Raw genomic sequence first — 24,585 nt, forward strand, 5'->3', positions numbered from 1 at the left:
GTACTTAACTGAGATGCTTCACAAGGGCCTTTCCTTTTCATCCATCAAAATTCATGCCTCAGCCATTTCAGCTCATTACAATACAGAACCACCCCTCTTCTCTCATCCACTGCTGAAGCAGTTCCTCAGAGGGGCCAAAAACTTAAGACCACCTAGGAGAGCCTCTGCTCCAGCCTGGGACTGTAACTTTGTATTGGAAAAGCTCACTCTACCTCCCTTTGAGCCAGCTGCAAATGCAGAGATGAAATTACTTTGGAAAACAGTCTTCCTTCTAGCCATCACTTCAGCAAGAAGGGTGTCTGAATTACAGGCCCTCATGGCATTGGAGCCATTCATCATCTTTCATGCGGACAGGGTGTCCCTCAGGACCAATCACTATTTCATGCCCAAGGTGGTATCCATTGTGGCCCTTAATCAGTCCATTCATTTGCCAACCTTCATTTCTAATCTGCAGAACAAAGGGGAACGAATACTGCACTCCTTGGACATGCACAGACAACTTAGATTTTACTTGGACAGGACTAAACCTCTCAGGAAATCTGAACAGCTGCTGGTTGCATTTGCTGCAGGGGCAGAGGGGAAGGCCATTTCAAAGCAAACAATTTCTAAGTGGATAGGCCACTGCATTCATTTCTGCTATAAGTACCATGGAAAACCTACCCCACAGGGGATAAGACCACATTCAACCAGGGTTGCATCTACCTCTACAGCCTTTCTCAGAGGTGTCCCTACCAGGGACATCCTAGAAGCTGCTACCTGGAGTTCTGTACATACCTTCACCAAGCATTACCACTTGCCAGTTTTTTCTAAATCCAGAGTTGGCTTTGCCATTGCAGTCTTGCAGGGCCTTATAGCTGGTCCTAATGCTATCTAATTACCTCCTCCCATCCTTAGCTTTGAGAATCTACCCAAATGTGATGACTGCAACAGTGAAACATGAAGAACATAGTACAGTAGTGTATACTTACATAAATGTAGATGTTCGAGTGTATTCACTGTTGCAGTCCTGGTTATCCTCCCTCCAGCCCCCTGACTTCTTTTGGCTATACCTCTATGCTCCTTTACTATGCTTAAAAGCTTTTTGGTGCATTTGCTTTTTTGTTGGAGATATATCCTTGTGTATGTGTGTATGTATGTATGTGTATATATATATATATATATATATATATATATATATATATGTGTGTGTGTATATATATATATATATATATATATATATATATATATATATATATATATATATATATATATATATATATATATATATTCCCATTAGGGAGACACCTGACATCTGGGGCAAGAAAAACTGATGTAATGGCGTCAGCTGCATGCTTTATACCCCTGACTACCTGACGTCACAGAAGATGAGACAACAACCGACGCAGGACCTAAAACTTTGATAATCAGGCCGACTGAGGGCTACTGCAAGCAGATAACCCAAATGTGATGACTGCAACAATGAATACACTCTTAACAGCTACAGTTATGGTAAGTGTACACAACTGTGCTCTCTGTGACAATCTCAAGAATGGATGCTTCACAGTGACGTGTTCCTGGATCTAGTTCACAGGTGGGGTACTCCAGAACTGGACCTTTTTGTCTCCCCTGTGAACAGATAACTTTGTCACTTTTGTGCAATGGTCCTTCATCCTTAAGTGTGGAAGGTGGACACTCTGTCTTTCTCATGGAAGGGGATGTTTCTCTATGGCTCCCCCCCTTCCCTTTAATTCAGAAAGTTCTGTTGAAAGTTCTACAGGAGAAACCCAAAATCTTGCTAATGATACCCTTTTGGCCAAGATAGCACCGGTTCCCTCTTCTTCTGCAATTTGCCAAGGGTTATCACTGTAAGTTACCTCACCGGATGGACCTGTTCACTCAGGACAAAGGATCATTGATTCATTCCCCCATGTGTCAACCCTGTAGCTAACCTTGTGGGTGATCAACTTTTGATCCCTTTCAGGCACCTATTTTCTAAGGACATGCTACGGGTTTTGCAGGAGGCCAGGAAACCCAGTACTAGAAAATCTTACATTTCCAAGTGGAGAAGATTTTCCATTTGATGCCAAAAAAGGAAAGAGGATCGTTTTGGTGTAGATATTCCCTTAGTACTTTCTTACCTGTGTGAGTTGCTCAGCAGTGGTCTTTCGTACTCCTCAGTTAAAGTCCATTGTTCAGCTGTATCTGCCCTTTTGCCTTTAAGTCCCCCCTTAGCTTCCAGGATAGAAGTTAAGCTTTTTCTTAAAGGTGTCCTACATTTAAGACCCCCCCCCCCCCCAGGAAAGCCAGTTCCTCATCCTTGGGATCTTAACTATGTGTTAGTAAAGCTTACGCAGGCCTCTTTTGAACCAGCAGCTTCTGCTTCTCTAAAGTTCTGTACGTGGAAAACTGTGCTTCTAGTAGCGTTAACCTCTGCTAGAAGAGTCTCTGAGATTCAGGCATTGATGGTTTGGGGTGGGAAGATGGCATAATGGTTAAGGTGTTTACCTTATAAACACAAGGTGCAGGGTTTGATTCTCACATGAGGTAATTGGCTAGGCTTGAAATGGCCCACGGAGGGTAGTTAGCCTAGTACTAATCTATGCCCCCACACACACACACACACACACACACACACACACACACACAGTTTTTCTTAGGGACAGAGTGTCCTTGAGAACTAATCCAAGCTTCATGCCCAGAGAGGTTAATGAGTTGTCTCTTAATCAGTCCATCTAATTGCCTACCTTTTTCCCTTCGCCACAATCCCCCAGTTAGAGGATTTTGCATACTTTGGATGTTCATAGGCAACTCAGAGTTTTCTTGACAGAACTAAGTCCAGTAGGAGGTCTGGCCAACTTTTTGTTTCTTTTCATCCCAGGGCTCTGGGTTTGCCTGTATCCAAACAAACCATTTCCACATGGATCTCTAAGACTATTACGTTTTGCTGTGAAGTCCGTGGGAAGTCTTTATCACCGTCTGTTAAGGCCCATTCCACTAGATCAGTGGCATTCTCAGGGGCCTTCTTTAAAGATCTAGATGCTCATCCCATCATAGAAGCTGCCACCTGGTCACCTCTTCATACCTTTATGAAACATTACAAATTGCACATGGTATCCAAGCCCAGGGCAGGGTTTGCAAGGGCGATTCTGCATGAATTCTTGGAAAGTGCTTCCTCTTAGCTTTCACTATTCTATCCTCCTCCGTGGGCTCCCTTTTAGCTTTGGCACTCACCCTTACGTAAAGAATACTGCATCATTGAATAGAAGGACACAGAGTAGTTGTGTAAAATCTTACCATAACCATAGATGTCCTTCTGTTCTATGTTACAGTATTCTATCCCTCCCGCCTTCCCCCTACAACTTGCTCTTTCCTAGGATGATTTCCGTAGACTCCTTTTAGACTTCTTTCCTTAATTCTTTCTTATTTTGAAGATTGTGCGTGCGTACATCCCTTTTATGGCTGATGTTGTCTGTGCCTTTGTGCGACATCCCATGTACAGGCCGGACATCGGGTCGATGGGTGGAATACAACCCACGTGTAAACAATACTGCAGCATAGACAGATTTTACACAACTATTCTTTCCTTAGCTACATTTTCAAAAAATATCAGAATATATACTTCCTTACAAGTTCATACAGATTTTGGCAGAACTGTAATTAAGGTTCTTTCAGTCTTTATGAAAGACCTCCTGCTTAACTTGCTTGGTGCTCATTTCATTTGCTAGGTCTTGTTTTACTATTAAATGGTCAGTAAGCTCCTGTGATATCTACTTGGCGTACATGACATTACTTTAAATCTTTTGACATTTTATTGTCTTAAACAGATGTATGTTGTACTGTGTGACAAGAAAATAAAATGAGAATATATGCCTTTATATAGTGACCTCAACATCTGTTACTAGCATGAATGCCCTGTTTAACAATGCTAAAAAATGAGCAGCATAGTGGCTAAGTGGTTAAGATCGTTTCCTCTTAGTGCCAGGATGTGGGGGTTCATTCCTGACTGCTGGTCATTGTCTTTGTGAGGTTTGCATATACTTCCCATATATGTAGAGATTTTCTCCAAGTACACCCGCTTTTTTCATGGTAAAAATATATGCCAGTTGATTTGCTTTTCTTAACTGTTTGTATAGTGTGTTGCTTTTACATTTGCTGTTGTGGCTAAGGTCATAGCTGCCTGAAAAAGTCTGAGAAAAAACATTTCTTTTATCTTGTCATCGAAGAATTAAGTTTATTAAAAAAATCTTTGGAATCCTTTTGTCTGTTTGAAAAGTCCCATTGATCTTTGGTGACAGCCAGTATGACTTTGAAAAATTCTCACTGCACTGAATATTTAGACAGTTTTAATCTTTTATGTTTGAAGAATGTCAAAAATTTTATTTTGTCTTTGTATTCAGAAACTTGTGGACCGTGGCGTACAAACCAACATGTCTTGCTTGCTTGTTCCAGACACCAGACACCGGCATTCTTTATTTATGCCACAAGATGAATTTCTAAAGGTACGTTAAATGAGTTGCAGGGATGAGAGTAGTGCAGTGCTTTACCAGTGAAGATATTTTTTTCAATGTAATTTTCAGAGTTGCAGTATTTTAAGCTTGAGACATAAATTTCACTGGGGAGGGAATAACTGACTGCAAGGTAGCCAGAAAAAATGTTTGTGAAAAGTACAGTGTGGCAGCTGTAGAAAAATTAATTTGAAGAGGTTGAAAAAGAGTGGTTTGGAAGTTGCATTCAGATTGAAGTAGTGAGGTATACTAATGTGAATTTGTAGCTAGTTAAGAGTTTCTTTTTCTTGGAGCTAACAGGTTCTCTGTGCTGGAAGTAATCATAAATGGACATCATTTACTCACACTTACTTCATATCTGCGTTGTGTAGGAAAGCAGTACCATAGCACTCATCCTAGACATTAACTTTTTTAGAAAGTATGTTCTAATTTGCCAAAGGCAGCTCTTTCAAAATAAGCACAAATCCAATCCGGCAAAGAGCTGCTACACCATAAACAGAAGTCAAAATAAACTTTTAATAATAAAAGTGCACTCAGCAAGCATATAAAAAATTTTAGAACAAATTTAAAGCAGGGATAAGAGCTTTCGGTCATAAGACCTTCTTGAGATCAGAGATATACTAGTTCATTCATTCAATTAAATGCTATGACCAGCCAATCAGATATCATTTGCGAAGCCTATGCCCCTTTAATTTAGGCTTGAGAGGAAGCAGCCCATTTAATTATTCCGGTTCATCTGCCTGTAAATTAGCTATCCATTTAGTTTCTGCTGCTTCTGTTCTTTTGAAAACATCCCCTCCCCTAGCAGTAACATGTATTTCCTTCAAAATTAAAAATTTGAAAGTGTGTGCCCATTATTTTTCTTAATCTGTTGAAATAAAGCATTACATTTGTTCATATATCACTTTAAGTAGCAAAAAATCCTCTCTTTAAAACACCTATTTGTCTTCCCCACATAGAATTCTGTACAGCAATTGCAGATGGCAACATAAATGACATTTTTTGTATTGCAGTCAGCATATCTCTTCAAACTATAAGTTCTGTGGGTAGTAGGATGTTTAAAAATATTATCCTTCCTAATAAAGGGACATGCTTTGCATTTTTTTACATGTGAAAATTCCTTCCTTAAAGGGGCTATCTAGGGGTAAATTGTTACTGTTGTAACATAGAAATCCTTTTAAGTTCTTATTTTTGAAGACAAAACTCAGTTTCACCTACGATGCCCTTCAAATTTTCATTGATGATTAAACGTTTCTAGTTCCTTGTTATTATATCACATATTTGTGACATATCATTGCTAAACGTAAGCTGACATCTTAAAAAGCAGGTTTTCCTCTCATTCCTATTATATACTGCCATATCACTCCTATGACCTGAGTAATATGGTGATGTTCATCGTGTTACCCTGCTGCAGTCATAACACTTGGGTTATCCTATCGTCAGGCGGTCCTGCAGTCGGCCGGAATTCCAAAGTCTTGGTCTTGCTGTCGCTTCTTCCCTGGGTATATATAATGCATACGACACCATTTTCTTCAGTCTTTCTTGCCGCGCGGTGCCCAAAGCAGAAGCAGTTCGCAAGTTCTGGTCGGCCGACTCCTGAGATTTTCGAAGTCGAATTTCAGATCCGAAGTCTTCAATAAAGCTAAGTACCCCGTTGGGGAAACTTTTCTTGCCTCAGACCGATGTCAGAAAAAGTTAACAATTGTATTTCTTGTGGGAAGCAAATACCTCATAAGGATTTTCATTCTTACTGCATACCTTGCCTAGGCCCAGACCACGACATCACTAGTTGTCATTTTTGTGCTAGGTTTAATAAGCATACTATAAAAAGACGCTTTGATTTCGCACGACACTACTTCGGTAGAAAATTCAACTACACTATGCCGTCGGAGCAACCGACTACCGGCGTGCACAAAAAATGCAAGGATAAGGACAGGCAGCCTAGACCCAAGCCAGACTCCGAGGCCTCGGCTGGTCCGGTCTCCGGTTCACCGGTCTTCAGTGAGGCTCCGACGCAGCCCCTCACTACTGCAGATCTGGAACCTGAGACCGCTTCGGAACTTTTGGCGGAAAGTACTAGGCCGACGCAGCCATTTTGTTTAGGCCCTACCGACGACACTGCTGAAAAAGATGTCGGTCCTGCAGAAACACCTTCAGTTTCTGAAGGCGTCTTCAGACCGATGACGCTCACCATAAAAACGTATCCTAAGACTAAGACTCCTATTAAACCTAAAAAGACTGCACTTCAGTCCCCTGTTCAAGGCCCCATGCCTAAGAAACAGATGCTCAAAATGGCTGAAGATTTGATCTCTTTAATCAGGGGTTCCCAACCCCCTCCCGATAAAAGGCCTAGACAAGAGGAACATTATGCCTCCTCTGAACAAGTGTCTATTTCCTCAGGCTCCTCTGAGGACCAAGATTATTCCTTCTCCCCTTATGAAGATTCTGATGCTGAGGATTCTATTCCCTCAGCTTCTCCTCCTGAAGACTACTCCTTTGGGGAAACTTTACACACTATGAGGGAACATTTTCACTGGGAAGGTCAGGACTACTCTGACTCAAAGAAAAGGCTCAGAGAGTTTCTTTTACTCCCCCAGCACAGACCACTTGCCATCCCCCCAGTTTTAGACATTGTGGATGATGTTTACTTAGAATCCAGTTTGAACCCAGATTCTCTGCCTCCTGCTCCGGCCAAACCTGACCGATACTATAGAGTGCCTGATTCCCACAAATTTCTTTATAAAAGTCCTGTTGCTGATCCAGAGACTATCTCCCAGGGTCCAAAAGGGGCTAAGGCTTCTATGGCAAAAAATCCTGTACCCTCTGAAAGGGATTCCAGAGCACTAGACAGGTGGGGGAAAAAGGTTTACACCTCAGCCACTCTAGCTATGAGGGCACTAAACTGCCAGTTTCACATGCTAAAATATCAGCAATTTCTAATGTCTCAGTTAAAACAAAAAATGAGCACACTCCCTCAACAGTCTGAATTGAGAGAAATGCAGGATCTGTTGCATGCAACTGAACAGGTGGGCAAACATACTTTACAATGTGGGTTTGATTCTTTGGAGGCTTCCTGCAGAGCAGCTGTCACTGGGTCTGTTATACGTAGGCATGCTTGGTTAAAGGAACAAACTCTGCCTGATCATGTTAAAGCAAAGCTTCTAGATGCTCCCTTACAGCAGGATGTTCTTTTTGGAGTTAAAGCAGAAGAAGTCTTAAAGAAAATGGAGGATAAGGCAAAATCTATGCAGACAGTCAAAGATTTCCTACAGGTACAGCCCCCTCGCTTCAGCAGAAATTGGCCAACAAAAAATTGGTCCATTCCAGCTACTGACAGACCACAGAGGGGTAAATACAGACGTCCAAGAGGCAGAGGACAACCACAAGCCCAGTACAAACCTCGACAATGGGGCACTGCAGCACAGAAGGGAGGAGAAGACAGGTCCCAAACTTCCAGAAGGCAAACTCAATGACTTGCACCTCATCTGGCCAAGCAACACTCTCTTGGCAGCCCCCTTGGGAGGAAAACTCGCACTTTTTTCAGACAACTGGCACATTGTCACAAAGGACAAATGTATCCTAGACATAATTTCACGAGGATACAGATTCCATTTTCACATCTTGCCAGTGAAAAGAGGAATGCCAAACCTGCCACAAAATCAATGGGCAGAGGCACAAAGACAAATTACAGCTCTCATGGACATGAGAGCCATTCAACTGGTACCTACTCGAGAGCAAGGCCAAGGATTTTACTCAAGACTTTTTCTAGTTCCCAGAAAGGACAATGCCTGGAGACCAATTCTGGACCTTTCAATTCTAAACACCTTCTTACAAGTACCCAAATTCAAGATGCTAACACTACAGCAGCTTCTTCCCATGTTGGGCAAGAAAGCATGGCTAGTAACGTTGGACCTCAAGGAGGCATACCTGCATGTCCCTATCAGACAAAGTTGCAGAAGATACCTCCATTTCATTGCAGGTTCAACCCATTACCAGTTCTCTGCACTGCCCTTTGGCTTATCTACTGCGCCCAGGGTCTTCACAAAATGCCTGGCACCAGTAATTGCATACTGCAGACAAAGAGGAATTCAAATATACCCATACCTGGACGACTGCCTCATCCAATCAAAAAGCAAGGACACCCTCTTACAACATCTGGCTTTTGTAAAACATCTTCTAAGTTGCCTGGGGTACACAGTAAACGAAAAGAAATCAAAACTAGTACCCTCACAAAATATGACATTCCTGGGTGCCAGCTTGAATACAACGGCCCCGAAGGCTTATCTGACGCCAGACAAACAACTACAACTGACTCAATATTTCAAAACAATGGCAACAAAGACCCAGCTACCTGCAAGAAAAATTCTGCAGGCCTTGGGCTTCATGGCATCTTGCATACTACTAATACCATTTGCAAAGCTGCATATGAGGAAATTACAGTGGTACCTAAAAAGCATATGGTCTCAACACAGCCACAGCTTGGACACAATTATATCTCTCATTCCCTGCCTACAACAGGAGTTTCTATGGTGGTCACTGGCTTGTCACCTCAACAAGGGTCAGCCTTTCACCTTGCCCCCAGCTAGGCAAACTATGACAACAAATGCATCGGACTACGCCTGGGGGGCACACATGGCAGGACAGTGCGTTCAAGGCGTATGGACTGCAGATCAAAGGAATCTGCACATCAATCAAAAAGAGATGCTAGCTGTACAGAATGCTCTGACAGCCTTCAAGAATCAATTACATCCAGGACAACTTACAATAAGGACGGACAACACCACAGTAATGTGGTACATAAACAAACAAGGGGGTACACACTCCTACCCTCTATGCAGGCAAGCAATGACCTTGTGGAACACAGCTCTGGCTTACCAATTTCAGTTACAAGCTCAATTCCTGCCAGGAAAAAAGAACACACACTGGCAGACAACCTCAGCAGAAACCTCATGGATCCCCACAAGTGGAAACTGTATCCACAAGTATTTACAATGATAACTCAAAAATGGGGCCTTCCAGACATAGACCTGTTTGCCAGTCCTCAAAACTATCAAATAACAAAATTTTGTACAAGGACACTTCACCATCAAGCTTGGAAAGTGGACGCACTCTCATTCACTTGGAAAACCTGACAGTATATGCCTTCCCTCCATTGCCTCTCCTCACAAAGGTGCTTCTGAAAGTCAGAAAGGAGAGACCACGACTGATACTCATAGCCCCAGAGTGGCCACGCTAGCACTGGTACCCACTATTGAGGAATATGGCCCAGGGCCCCCCTTGGATTTTACCACAAATTGCCCATGTGCTCACACAGCAAAACAATCAGATTCTTCACAGCCAGCTAAAAACCTTAAATCTGGCTGCATGGCATATCACCTAAACATTCAGCCAACTCCTCTTTCCCAAGCAGTTATGGATGTTATTCTGGAAGCTAGGAGGCCCAGCACCAGGAAGGCCGTTTCGGACAAATGGAAAAGGTTTTGTGCCTGGAACCAAGCTAAAGGCCAAAACACACTTCAGCCTCACATGCCTCAGATTCTACAGTATTTAACTGAGATGTTGCACAAAGGACTTTCCTTTTCCTCCATCAAAATCCATGCATCAGCTATTTCAGCCCACTACAGCACGGAACCACCCTTATTTTCGTATCCACTTCTAAGGCAGTTCCTCAGAGGGGCAAAAAACATTAGGCCCCCCCAGGAGAGCACCTACGCCAACATGGGACCTAAATTTTGTTCTGGAAAAACTTACGCTGCCTCCCTTTGAACCAGCTTTCTCTGCAGATCTGCAGTTCCTATCATGGAAGACTGCCCTGCTGCTAGCAATAACTTCAGCTAGAAGAGTCTCAGAGTTGCAGGCACTAATAGCAGTGGAACCTTTCCTCATTTTCCATCAAGACAGAGTTTCTTTACGTACTAATCCTTCCTTCATGCCTAAGGTGGTTTCCAGTGTGTCTTTAAATCAAACCATTCACTTACCCACCTTCTTCCCAAACCCACAGAACAAAGGAGAAAGACTCCTGCATTCCTTGGACATTCACAGGCAACTTCGTTACTACTTGGGTAAAACTAAGGTTTTCAGAAAATCTGACCAGCTCTTTGTATCCTATGCTACAGCTTCACAAGGGAAGGCTATATCAAAACAAACCATTTCCAAATGGATAGGACATTGCATTCATTTTTGCTATACCCATCATGGAAAACCAGTTCCTGCTACCATTAGGTCCCACTCTACCAGGGCAACAGCTACATCCACAGCCTTCCTCAGGGGGGTTCCAACCAAGGAGATTTTGGAAGCTGCAACTTGGAGTTCAGTACACACCTTTACCAAACACTATCACTTGCCACTTTACTCTAAGACTAGGACTGGCTTCGCCACTGCAGTTCTGCAGGGCCTTCTAACCTCCTCTAACCCTCTATAACTCCTCCACCCATCCATAGCTTTGGGATTCTACCCAAGTGTGATGACTGCAGCAGGGTAACACGATGAACATAGTACAGTTTTGTACCTACCATAAATGTAGATGTTTGAGTGTTCACCCTGCTGCAGTCCAGGTTACCCTCCCTCCATCCCCTCTGATCTAACTGGCTAAATCTCTACAATACCTTCCTGATGTATTTGCTTATAACTGGAGGGATTTTGTGTTTGTGCAAAAAATTACTTAATTTGGTACTAGTTATTGACCACCTTTTTGGGGGCACCTGACATCTGTGGCAAGAAAAACTGAAGAAAATGGCGTCAGATGCATTATATATACCCCTGGCGCACTGACGTCAGGGAAGAAGCGACAGCAACTGACGCCCGACCAAGACTTTGGAATTCCGGCCGACTGCGGGACCGCTTGATGACAGGATAACCCAAGTGTGATGACTGCAGCAGGGTGAACACTCGAACATCTACATTTATGGTAGTTACAAAACTGTACTTTCCCATAGTCCGTCTCTTTTTTTCTAGTTGTCAAATACCCATTAAGTACCTCTTCTTCTTGTAACCATGATCTTTAAGGTGATTCAGAAATTGAATGGCTTTTTCCTCATCTACCTTATCAGTACATAGTCTAGACATTCTTAATAATTGACCCTTAATCACTTGCAGATGTATGTCATGGGGGTGCATACTGGTCCTGTATAAGAAACTATTCCTCCAACATTTTTTTCTAAAAATTGTGGTGTCAGTGCGACCATCAGCGTTAAGTATTAAGGTAACATTCAAAAATATATTTCTTTATTCGGCCAACGTGCTTCAGACTCCAGAAATATTGTTGTATTATTCAGGTATTCACAAATTCAATTAATTCATCATCTTTGCCATTCCAAAGAAAAAAGATGTCATCCACAAATCTACCATAATAGATGACATTATCTTTCCAGCGATTGCTTTCATTAAAAATATTCTCCATCTCCCGCTCAGCCATGACTATATTTGAATAGCTATTGGCCCAGGGAGTGCCCATAGCTACTCCTCATTTCTGCCAATAACATTGTTCTTTAAACACAAACATTATTCTCCAGTATTATGTCCAAATGCCTACTTATTCTCAGAGCCACCTCCTTATCCAGAACCTTATGACGTCTCAAGAATCTACTGATGGCCTGAATCCCAAGATCATTGGGTATGACTGTAAATAAGCTTTTCACATCTAGAGTGACCATTGTGAGATTTGTTGTTCCTTGTGATTTATATTTACTTATTTAAAGTGTTTCCAGAAAGTGAGAAGTATCTTTCAGCACTGTAGGGGCTTTCAGAAGTACCTTATTCAGTTGATTCTCAACATATATTAAGGCTGGCACTGTTATCCATCCTCTCCCTGATGTTATTGTTTGGGGAGGAGAATTGAGTCTGATCTTATGTACTTTTGGTTGTCCATTGATCTCCCGTATAATGGGATGCTCAACTCTCAGATAATCATAAAGTTCAGGAGTGATGTTCCTGGTCATCAGAAGTTTATGCAAAGTGCGTGTTTGGGGGGGGGGGTCTAGGTGACCTGAGAGCAGTGAATTTTGAGAGTTCCATAAACTAGTATAATAATATAGGAAGATGTTATTATTGTCAAGTTTAAAATGTCAGAAATCTATAGATAAACTACTAAACTACATAAATATCAATTTTGGTGGAGATATACAAACATTTTCCTGTCAAGTAACTTGGAGATATATTGAGTCACTGAATATGAACAACTCATGGAATTCTCTTCCAGATGCTGCTTTGAAAAATGAACTGCAATTGATGACATCTACCTTACAGGAACTTTGAAGATGGATGGCTTTAAAAATGACTTGGAAAACCTCAAATTAAATTCTCAAAAACAGACTGATGCTCTTAAGGAACTGTTACAGTAACACCATACAAAGATAACAAATATAGAGACTTCCCTAAATGACATTGAAGGGAGACTTAAAGAGGAAGAATTCCAAAAAGAATTTCTGCTTAAACAGAATACATGGCTGCTTAACAAAATAGATGACTTAGAAAACGGAAAGGAGAAACAACGTAAGGATCTTTGGTTTGCCTGAAAACACTGAAGGAGAAGCCATTATTTAATTCTTAACAACCTGGATTCCTGAATGTTTAGACTTGAAAGACGGACTTTCATTTGGAATTGAAAAGGCACATAGAGCACTGAGGAAACCTGCTTCTAACAACAAATACTCCACCTAGATCCATAGTTATAAAATGTATTTCATTTCTGGACAAGGAACTAATATTAAAATCTGCTTGGAGAAAATCACCCTTAAAATACAATCAGAGCCTGATAAGGTTTGACAATGATTATTCTTCCAGAATACTAGAACAAAGGAAAATAGTCTGGCCAATAATAAAAGTGTTTAAACAAAACAACATTAAAGCACAGCTGGTCTTTCCAGCCAAGATAAAAATACTTTTTGCCAATGAGATGAGAGCCTTTAAGGACTTAGAAGAAGCTACTATATTCATCAAAAACAACAACATAATGTCTGTCCCAGATGAAATGGAATGGATGGCCCCTACTCTTAAAAGAATAAAAGAAACAAATCATTGGACTGATGCTAGAAAGAAGAAACAAAAAACTGATTCCAAGATAGCTGTCCCAAAAAATAACTCTTACAACTACATCTTTCAAAGTATCAACTGATATGGTGCATCACTTGTCATCTCAAAGTCAAAGTAAACTGTATTGTCATTCAGAAATCACACAAGTGCAAAAACTGAATAAAATTCCTTATCTCCAGACTCAATGTGAAGACAACATCTAGACTATTTTCAACTATTTTCACGGACATTTACACATGTAACACCTGGCTGTTACATCACATACATGCAGGTAGACAGACTAATATTGCACATAGTTAGAAACACATTTTAACACTTTTTGAACTGAACACTTACTTGCATGAGACTTTAGTATTGCACAGGTACTTGGTTAAGACATTGCATTGATCCTTGCACAGAAAGAGACATTGAGTATTGCATTGTGAACATTAGAGTATTGCACTATGGTTAATTTATGAATTTGCATGTATTTTACTGAAAGAAGAGATATTTTACTGCATTGATACTGCCCAAGATGGCCTATAAGTTACAGTCATGGTGAATATTGCACTAAGTATTAGGTGAGACTGGTAACCAGGGTCTTGTGCTAATTGAGATAGTTTCTACTGACCCAGTTGGACATCATGGAGTGTAGTGGTTATTAGAGTTCAGCAGCCTGATGACATTAGGGAAGAAGCTGTTCCTGAATCTCGTAGTTCTGCAACTTATGCTTTGGAAACGCTTTCCGGATGATAGATGCAGAAGCAGTCTGTAAGCAGAGTGAGTGCAGTCTTTAATTATTCCTTTGGACCTGTTAAGACATCTGGATAAGTGCAAGTTGTTGATAGGTGGTAAGGTGGTCTTAATGATCCTCTCTGCTGTCTTCACCACTCTCTGGGGGGATTTGCGCTCAGAGGTAGAGCAGCTTCCATACCGTACTACAAGGTTGTTCATCAAGATGCTTTCTATCGTACCTCTGTAAAAGGTAGTGAGAACTGCTGATGGGAGATTTGCTGTCCTCAGATTTCTTAAAAAGTGCAGCCTCTGGTGCGATTTCTTTACTCTGGCATTTGTATTTGCATTCCAAGACAAGTCCTCATCGATGTGACTCCCAGAAACGTCGTGCTTCTCACTCTTTCAGCTGTTTCTCCATTGATGGTGAGGGGAGAATGTTCCTTGCCATTTTTCCTGTAGTCCACAATTATCTCTTTTGTCTTGTTCACATTTAGTGCTAAGTTGTTATTTCCACCCCAGGTAATGCATTGTTCCACCTCATCTCTATATGCTGTTTCATCGTCATTACTGATGAGGCCCACCACTGTTGTGTCATCAACAAACTTGATGATGTGATTTGTATTGTACCTGGCTGTACAATCATGTGTTAACAGGGTGAACAGCAAAGGACTTAGTACATATCCTTGTGGAACTCTAGTGTTGTGTCATTTGTTTTTATTTTTTTTAAAAAAGGAGGGATTCTTAAACAACTGAGAAACAGTAATGATTTATTCAGAATGTTCAGAGTCCAATAATTCTTCACAAACAAAGGTAGATCAAGATGTGTTACTATTTACATTATATATGACCCAAACAAAGCAACGTATAATACAAACATAAGTTTCTTTTCCCCTCCTTGAACTAAATGAATACTTATCTTCTTCATTTTTCATTGATTTTGCCTATAATAATTTAAGTAATTAATTAACCATTCATCAGAGTTCAGACTCTCAAATGTAACAAATTAACATCATATATAATAGCAGTAACAGTAGAGGGTTTTGAAAAAAAAAATGCTGTCATGGAGACTAATGCCTTCTTCAGTTAAAAGTATGATTTAGAAATGTCATGTATATCCTGGTTAAATAATAGTAGCAAGCTCTTAGTGCAAATGTCATCATTATTCTTTCTAAATATAGTTAATATTACTTATTGCAGGTATCACAGCTACGAGTGCCGTTTGATCAGTCCTGATATGGTATGCATGAATGCAGCTGTGTCTGGCAGCTGTTATATGTTGCCATTTTCATCTCCGGGAAGCTGTGGGTTGCGGCTTGTGATCGAGGTTTACTGATGCATGTGTATTAGGAAGAGACATTTAGTGTTTTAGCCTTGATCCAAGGGAAGGGGGTGGATAGAACTGTGATTTGGGATATTTCGTCAGAGAATGGTTTGTTTGTACATCTGCTGAGTGAGAGGTGGGAGGGCTGGAGGAGTGTTTTGTCTCTTGTTGTGGCGGCTTGTTGGGAGTTTTTTTTTTTTATCTGTTATGCTCTCTGTTATTTTCCTGGCTGCTGCCTCGCTGAAAGGGAGGGAATTTAGGCTTGATGTTGCAGTGAAGTGAAGTGAAGCTTCAGGTATGCCTCTGGTATGCAGTACACAGACACACTAACAGAACCAGACGCTCCCAGGTTGCTATGGTAATGGAGACAAGAGTGACGATAATGCTTAATGGCTCTGAGGAGGCTCCAAGATGATTCTCAGCAGTGACATTTTTGGTTTTAAAAAATATATATATAATAAAAGGGCTGTTTTAAACCACATGTATACATATTGATGGTCTTCCAACACTTCGTTTAGCTCATTAAGTTGATTCTTGGTAAAAAAAAAATAACTATAATAACAATAATAAGCGCAATTTTATATTTAAAATGTATTTTGGTCCACACACATTAAGGACTTGCATAAGAGTGAAAGTCTGAGTTATTGTGAAAGACTAAGAGCACTTTGTCTTGTGCAGTACCTTTTTCAGTGGTCTGGGAGGTGAGCTTGCTCGGACGTGTTGGGCATATGGGGATAGCTGATTCTAGGGGTGTTTGGGGTTGCCCGGAAGTCCTAGAGAGTCATCAGATTTCCTTCATGGAAATATCTGTGGGAATGGAAAGTGTGTTGAGTGGTTCACTGGCAGAAAGGCCACTGCATGGAACAGGTGGTAAAATGGAACAGGACAAATATTGGTTTGGATATTTTAAGAACAGCCTGGAAAAACACCACATGAACTAGTGAATAGTATTCTGGCAAAACTGGATGGGCATTGTTGCCTGTGCTTGAAGTACTGATATGTGTGCATGTAAGGATGGAAATATAACAAATAAGAAACTAGAAGAGCCTCATAATTTAAAGTCTATGGACTGTATAAACATGCTTGGAAGGAGCTAATAAGAATAAACATTACAGCTTGTGGTCTCTCAAATAACTAAGCAACAGCCAAAAAAAAGAAAAACACACAATAGTTATGTAATGTATGATTTTAGTAAATCTAGACATAAAATATATAATCTATAATAAGATGAAGCAGTGCAGTCTGCTGAATTTAGATATTAAAGCCAGGATTTAATTACATGTGCTTGTATATAATAACACTACTGTCTTAACATGTCATAAATGACATACACTACATTGAACATCAAGGGGAAGCATGGTGATTTTCTTATATAAGTAAATATGCATAACAAGTCATGTACTTGCTTTAACTTGAATTGTAGTTTTTGTAACCCACCTTGACCATATATAATACTCAAGCGGTTACCAAGGTAACTAATGATGTTCTTTGTGTTTCACTGTTGCAGTCATCACATTTGGGTTATCCCTGCCAGAGTAGCCCTCAGTCGGCCCGAATACCAGAGAATTAGTATTTCTGTATCGGTTGCTGTCGCTCCAGGACTGACGTCAGGTCGTCAGTGTTATAAATTAAGGCAGCCGACGCCATTACATCATTCTTTCTTGCCGAGGAGCCTGAAGCAGAAGCAGTTCGCACGAGTACCAGTTGGCAGCTACCTGAGTTTTTCGTTTCCGAAATTGATGTTGGAAGTCTTCTAAAGCTAAGTACCCCGTTGGGAATCCTTTTTTTCTTGCTCTAACCGATGTCAGAAAAAGTTAACAATTGTTTCACCTGTGGAAAGCAAATACCACAATGAGATTTTCATTCCTACTGCGTCACTTGCTTAGGCCCAGACCACGACGTCCCCCACTGTCGCTTTCGTGCTGTGTTCAATGACAGAATTATACATCATCAGGCCCTTATTGTGGCTAGATATTTTCACTCTCAGTCCTCGAATTCAAATATGGCTTCGGTAAGCCATCCGACAGCAGATCTTCCAAAAAAATGTAAAGATGAAGACAAAGACAGACCGCACACGTCCAAAACTGCCGACAACGCTTCTGTTAAGCTAGTCATCAGTTCTCTGGTCCTCAGTGAGGCACTTTCAAAGCCCCTGATGCCCGCGTTCATAGGTTCATAGATTAGGTTCATAGATTAGTACTAAGCTAGCTACCCTTGCGAGCCGTTTTAAGCTTAGCCAATTATCCCTTGGGAGACTCAAACCCTGCACCTTGTGTTTGCAAGGCAAGCACCTTAACCATTAGGCCACCCTCCCAATCCTGCGTATGTGGATTTGCATGCCGGCAGGCCGCGAGACTCTTCATCGACTAAGGATCCTGCGGATGTCTCTACCTTGAATGGGTCTGGAGCCGCTGAGCAGGCACCAGCTTCTGAGGAAGTACTTTGCAGTACAGATTCTCTACACAGACCGATGACTTCTTTCTCGTCTACCTTTCTTTCGTAAACTACCGAGTTTCTAAGTCCCAGGGTACGAACAACACCCAAGAAACCGACAACCCAATCTCAGACACCTGCTTCCTTCCCTCAGTCTCAGATGCTTAAAATGGTGAAAGACCTTATAATGCTTATCAGGGGAAGCCAGGCTACCCCTTCCAAAAGAAGAAGAGATTTGTCCCCCATAGTTTTATCTGAACAGGAGTCCAGTGACTCTGATACATCTGATTATGAAGATATGCAACCCTTCTCAGCTTATGAGGATTCTGATGCAGAGGAATCCATCCCTTTAGGCTCTCCAGCCGAGGACTTCTCTTTTGGGGAATCCCTACATACCTTAAGGGAACATTTCCAATGGGAATGGCAGGGCTACCCTCAGTCAAAAAAGAGGCTCAGGGAATTCCTAGATCTTCCACAGCATAAACCTCTGGCCATTCCTCCTGTCCTGGATGTTGTGGATGATGTTTTTATGGAATCCAGTTTGACTCCTGAAATCCTCCCTCCTGCTCCCAGGAAACCAGACAGGTACTATACAGTCCCTGACTCTCACAAATTTCTATTCAAAAATCCTACTGCTGACCCCATGGTTATCTCTCAAGGACCTATTGGAATTAAAGCAACTTCTGTTAAGAATCCCACCCCCTCAGATAGGGATTCCCGAGCATTAGATAGATGGGTTAAAAAAGTATACACCTCTACTACTCTTGCTATTAGAGCACTCAATTGTCAGTTCCATATGCTGAAATATCAGCAACATACCATGGAACTCCTCAAACAAAAAAATATCTTCCTTTTCTGCTTGTGCAGAAAATAAAGAATTACAAGAGTTGATGCATTCTGCAAGTCAAGTAACTATGCCTACCTTACAATGTGGTTTTGACGCCCTAGAAGCATCTTGCAGGGCAGTGTCACTGGTTCTGTCCTTTGAAGGCATGCTTGGCTAAAGGAACAGCCCTTGCCAGATCATGTCAAATCCAAATTATAGAATGCACCACTGTACAAAGACAACTTATTTGGCACCAAGGCAGAGGAGGTCTTAAAAAAGATGGAAGAAAAAGCTAAATCTATGCAGACAGTTAAAGATTTCTTGCAGGTCCAGTCACTGAGGTTCAGTAGGCATTGCCCATCCAAGCATTGGTCCTTTCCTGCCCCCTGCAGGTCAGCTCAGCCCAGACCCCGGGGAAGCAGGCTCCCCCAGACAGAAGCCCCAGGGAATCCAGAGATCTAAGCAATGGAGTTCCTCCTCTTCAAAACCAGGGAGTGCTAAGCCACCCCTCATGGTAAGAACTCACAATGACTTCACGCTTCCACTCCCTCCCTCTGCTCACCTGCTCTTGCCCCTAGGAGGAAAACTCTACTTCTACACAAGCACTTGGGCCACCATTACCAACGACCGGTGGGCCCTCAGCATAGTGTCCCAGGGAAACAAATTTGATTTCCACACTCTACCAACCCCAAAAGGGTTCCCAGATCTTCCCCCCAATCCAGCGGGCAGAGGCCAAAAAGCAAGTCCTTTCCCTGCTCTCGATGAGGGCAATAGAGCATGATCTTGCAGAACAGGTAGGGCAAGGTTTCTACTCCAGACTCTTCCTGGTACCCAGAAAAGAGGGCACCTGGCGCCCCATCCTCGATCTATCCATTCTAAATACTTTCCTGGTGATACCAAAATTCAAAATGCTCACCCTCCCTAACTTCTATCTATGCTCTCCAAGGATGCTTGGTTAGCCATCCTAGACCTCAATCAGGGAATCATGCAGGAAATATCTCCATTTTAGGGTGGGATCTCTGCACTCTCAGTTCTCTGTGCTTCCCTTTGGCTTATCCACTCTTCCCAGAGTTTTACCCATACTTTGACAACTGCTTGATTCAGGCAGACAGTCAGGAAGAGCTGCTAAATTACCTGACCTTTGTAAAGGACCTACTGACCTCCCTGGGGCATACTATAAACGAAAAGAAATCCAAACTAGTCCCCGCGCAGAATAACGGCATCCCAGATGACATTCCTTATACCAGAAAAACAAACCTAGCTGACAGCCTACTTCTCTCAACTAGCCACCAGACCCCAGTTATCCACAAGGAAAATCCTGCAAGCTCTGGGGTTCATGCCTTCTTGCATTCTACTCATTCCATATGCCAGACTGCATATGAGGAAAGTACAGTGATACCTAAAAAGCCTTTGGTGTCAACACTCCCAAGACTTGGAAACTCTTATACGAATGATACCTTGCTTAAGGAAAGATTTCCTTTGGTGGGCAGCAACATGCAACCATAACATGGGACTACCCTTCTCCCAACCCCACGCCGCCCAGACCCTCACCACAGACGTGTCAGACTATGCCTGAGGTACACACCTGGACAGCAGGTGCATTCAGGGCCAATGGAGCCCAAATCAAATACATCTGCACATCAACCAAAAAGAGATGTTCAGCAAGCTCTGACAGCCTTCAGACCCCTACTCTCCCCGGGGCATCTACTGATCAAAACAGACAACACCACTGTGATGTGGTATATCAACAAGCAGGGAGGGACTCACTCATACCCTCTGTGCTGGCTCGCCATGACCCATTGGCACACAGTCTCAGCCATGCAGCTACACCTGCTAACAGAATTCTTGCCAGGCTCTTTAAACTCTCTGGCAGAGAACTTAAGCAGAAATCTTCTGGACCCACACGAGTGGCAGCTAGACCAAAGAACCTTCACCCTTGTAACCCAGAAATGGGGCACCCCGAAAGTCAACATCTTTGCTTCCCACTCTAACCATCAGCTCAGCAAATTCTGCACCAGGGAACCTCACAGCAAGACCTGGAAAGTGGATGCTCTATCCTTCCAGTGGGTCAACCTCTCGGTCAATGCATTCCTCCCTCTACCGCTCATTACAAGGATACTGCTCAAAATAAGGGAAGAAAAACCAAGGACAATCCTGATTGCCCCAGACTGGCCATGCCAGCACTGGTACCCTCTGCTGCGAAGCCTGTCACCACTGCCACCATGGCATCTCCCTCAGATCCCAACACTCCTAACACAGAGGAATGGAGAATTCATGCATCCCCAACTGCAGACCCCCAATCTCACAGCCTGGCTTATTCCCTGACCACTCCACAAGCTGCCAGTCTAAGCAAACAAGTTCTAGATGTTATATGTGAGGCCAGACGCCCTAGCACTAGAAAGTCTTATGCTGACAAATAGAAAATGTTTTGCACCTGGATCCAGGCTAAGGGAGCCGGAACTGCACAGCCCTCCCTACCTCTCATCCTGGATTATCTGGCTGACCTACTACACAGAGGTCTATACTTCTCTTCCATTAAAAATCATGCCTCTGCCATCTCTGCTCATTTCAGCACAGAGCCACCTCTTTTCTCACACCCTCTCATCAAACAGTTCCTAAGAGTGGCTAACAACTTGAGGCCACCCAGAAGAGTACCTACCCCTGCTTGGGACCTTAACTTTTTTTTTTAAAAACTCACTCTGCCCCCTTTGAACCAGCAGCGTCAGCAGAGTTAAAGTTCCTCTCTTGGAAGACAGACTTGCTTGCTAGAAGAGTATCCAAGCTACAAGCACTAATGGCTGTAGAGCCCTTCATCATTTTTCATGCTGACAGGGTCTCCTTCAGGACTAACCCATCCTTCATGCCAAAAGTGGTGCCCAGTGTGGCTCTCAACCAATCCATTCATTTACCCACCTTTTTCCCTAACCCACAAAACAAGGGGGAAAGGATTCTGCACTCTAGATGTGCACAGACAGCTCAGATTCTAGCTAGACAGGACTAAGTCATTTAGGAAGACTGATCAATTGTTACTCAGCTTTGCTACAGGAGCAGAGGGCATGGCCATATCCAAACAGACCATTTCCAGTTGGATAGCACACTGCATCCATTTCTGCTACAAGCAGCACGGGAAACCTCCCCCAAGGGGGTCAGGACACATTCTACCAGAGCAATCTCCACCTTTGCAGCTTTCCTCAGAAGGGTCCCCACCATGGACATTCTGCAGGCTGCAACATGGACATCTGTTCATACCTTCACCAAGCATTACCACTTGCCTATCCTCTCCAAATCCAGGGCAGGCTTTGCCACCGCAGTCTTGCAGGACATCCTAGCCAGCCCCCATTCTTCTTGACTGCCTCCACCCTTTTCTTCAGCTTTGAGGATCAACCCAAATGTGATGACTGCAACAGTGAAACATGAAGAACATAATACAGTTGTGTACACTTACCATAAATGTAGATGTTAGAGTGTATTCACTGTTGCAGTCCTGGTTTCCCTCCCTCCATCCCCCTTGTCTCTCTCTCTCTCTCTCTCTCTCTCTCTCTCTCTCTCTGTCTCACTACAAGGATGTTTTGGCATTTACTTTCTACTGGTGGTGTTCTTCCACCATAATCTAGCTCCCTCTTGGGGGCTCCTGACAAGGCAAGAAAAAATGATGTAATGGCGTCGGCTGCCTTAATTTATCACACTGATGACCTAACGTCAGTCCTGGAGTGACGGCAACCGATGCAGAAATACTAAGCTTCTGGTATTCGGGCCGACTGAGGGCTACCCTGGCAGGGATAACGCAAATGTGATGACTGCAACAGTGAAGACACTCGAACATCTACATTTATGGTAAGTGTACACAACTGTACTTTTTATACATGACATCAAACTGACAAAGTTGTTCAAGAGAAACAGTAGAAGCCTGAACTTGAAATGTCACAGAATGTAGCAATCATTTTCTGAACAAGTAGTATTAAATTGACAATAGACACTCAGTTTAATAACATGGGCTTGTGTATAATAGCACTACTGTTTTAACTTGTAATAAATGACATACACTATATTGAACATGAAGGGGAAGCATGATGATTTTCTCATATAAGTAAATGTGCATAACAAGTCATATAATTGCTTTAACTTGAATTATGGTTTTGTAACACATCTTGACCATACATAATACTTAAGCTGTTACCAAGGTAACTAATGTTTTATACATGACATCAAACTGACAAAGTTGTTCAAGGGAAACAATAGAAGCCTGAACTTGAAATGTCGCAGAATGTAACAATCACATTCTGAACAAATAGTATTAAATTAACAATACTCACTCAGTTTAACCTTTGCTGATTATACAAAATAGAATGTTGCCATTTAAATGTAAAAACTTTCAGTATATGCCATAAAATTGCAATTTATGAATATGGAAAGGGAACTTGTAATCATTAATCACAATAAGTGAATTTTTGTTTTTAACCTATAATTTCACTCATTTTATAATAAGAAATGACATGAAAATCCTTATGTGTAGGAAATGGGGGGAAGAGGGATGCACTGATAATTAAAATGCACTTTCATCAATGTTTACATAAAACAAACTTGATGCTCTAAGCAAGTTAGCAACAAACAAAGTGATTACTTAAATGCTGGCAAACAATGAAATATAACTTCTGATATATCTAGTAAAATACATTGTATTATAAACATTAAATATAAATGTTATTACCATCTATTTATATTAAGTAGTAAGTTTTGAAAGATTTCATCAATAAGGGTGAATATGTTAAATTACTGTGTGCTATAATCTTTTACTGAGGTTACTATATGATACATCCTACTTTACTATGATTGAATTGCTTGTCATCTGTCTTTCATGTAAATATTAATTGCCTATACAGTAAGTAGACATTTATATTGTATTAGAATTCTGTCTAATCTACAATAGTACTATAACTATTCAAAATAATATAAATATTGCTTATTTCTATTACAAATATTCTCCATATGATAATTCAATTTATGGAGCTCAGATGTTCTGGATTGTCAAGGTATGAGTGATAATCTGATGGGTTTAGGTTTATCCAGCAGATTAGGAATGATTTTAATTCCATGGCTAGTGCGGATCTTCGTTTTGTTAACATTTATTAGTTTAAATTTGTTATTTCACAAAACCATTTTTAGTATGCCTGACCAAAACATTACTTTATTGGTAAACGCTCAAAGTATAAAACTGATAATTTGCCTTAAAAGCTCAAATATATACTTTATAGTTATCAGAGAAAAATGTTTAATAGTCACAGTAAAACAAAAAATACAGTCTAAATAACCTAAGATGGATTTAACTTTACTATCTTTAAATACCAATGGCTTAATCCTAGCAAGAGATCAAATCCACTGAAATATTTAAAACTGAACAAAGCACAAACTGTCTTCCTTCAAGAAACTCATTTCAGAACTAATGACAATTACAAATCGAGTCCTAAGGAATTCGAAGATAATTATCAGTCCACTTCTCCAAGGTTCTGTGGATCTATGTCCCCAAAAAGAAATGATTCATACCTGTCCATCCTCCTAACAAGGATTCTAGGACCATGGAGGTATGGAAAGCATGTTTCAGCACCTTGCTGTCCTAACTTGTATTCCAGGCTTCAAGATATTCAAGCGGAAGTAGTCCAGACCTCTGCTGCTGGCTCAAGAAAAGATTGCCTCAAACTTCATCCTGAATTCCATATTAACTCCTCATGTGGTATATCTCCCGATGGAGCGAGAGGCAGGCACAGAGTTGCTAGACCAAG

General features: G+C 41.6%; 1 protein-coding gene across 1 annotated transcript in view; it reads left to right on the forward strand.

Moving 5' to 3' along the window:
- The window catches only part of DAZL (deleted in azoospermia like), a 2,235,938-nt gene that overhangs the window by 2,116,751 nt on the left and 94,602 nt on the right, over positions 1-24,585 (forward strand). The window contains exon 11 of the mRNA XM_044066765.1: positions 4,377-4,478. Coding sequence (XP_043922700.1) covers positions 4,377-4,478 — 102 coding nt within the window. The remainder of the gene's footprint in view (positions 1-4,376; positions 4,479-24,585) is intronic.

The sequence above is a fragment of the Protopterus annectens genome, chromosome 3.part1 (genome assembly GCF_019279795.1).
Source record: "Protopterus annectens isolate FY-2018-M chromosome 3.part1, PAN1.0, whole genome shotgun sequence".
Lineage (NCBI taxonomy): Eukaryota > Metazoa > Chordata > Ceratodontiformes > Protopteridae > Protopterus > Protopterus annectens.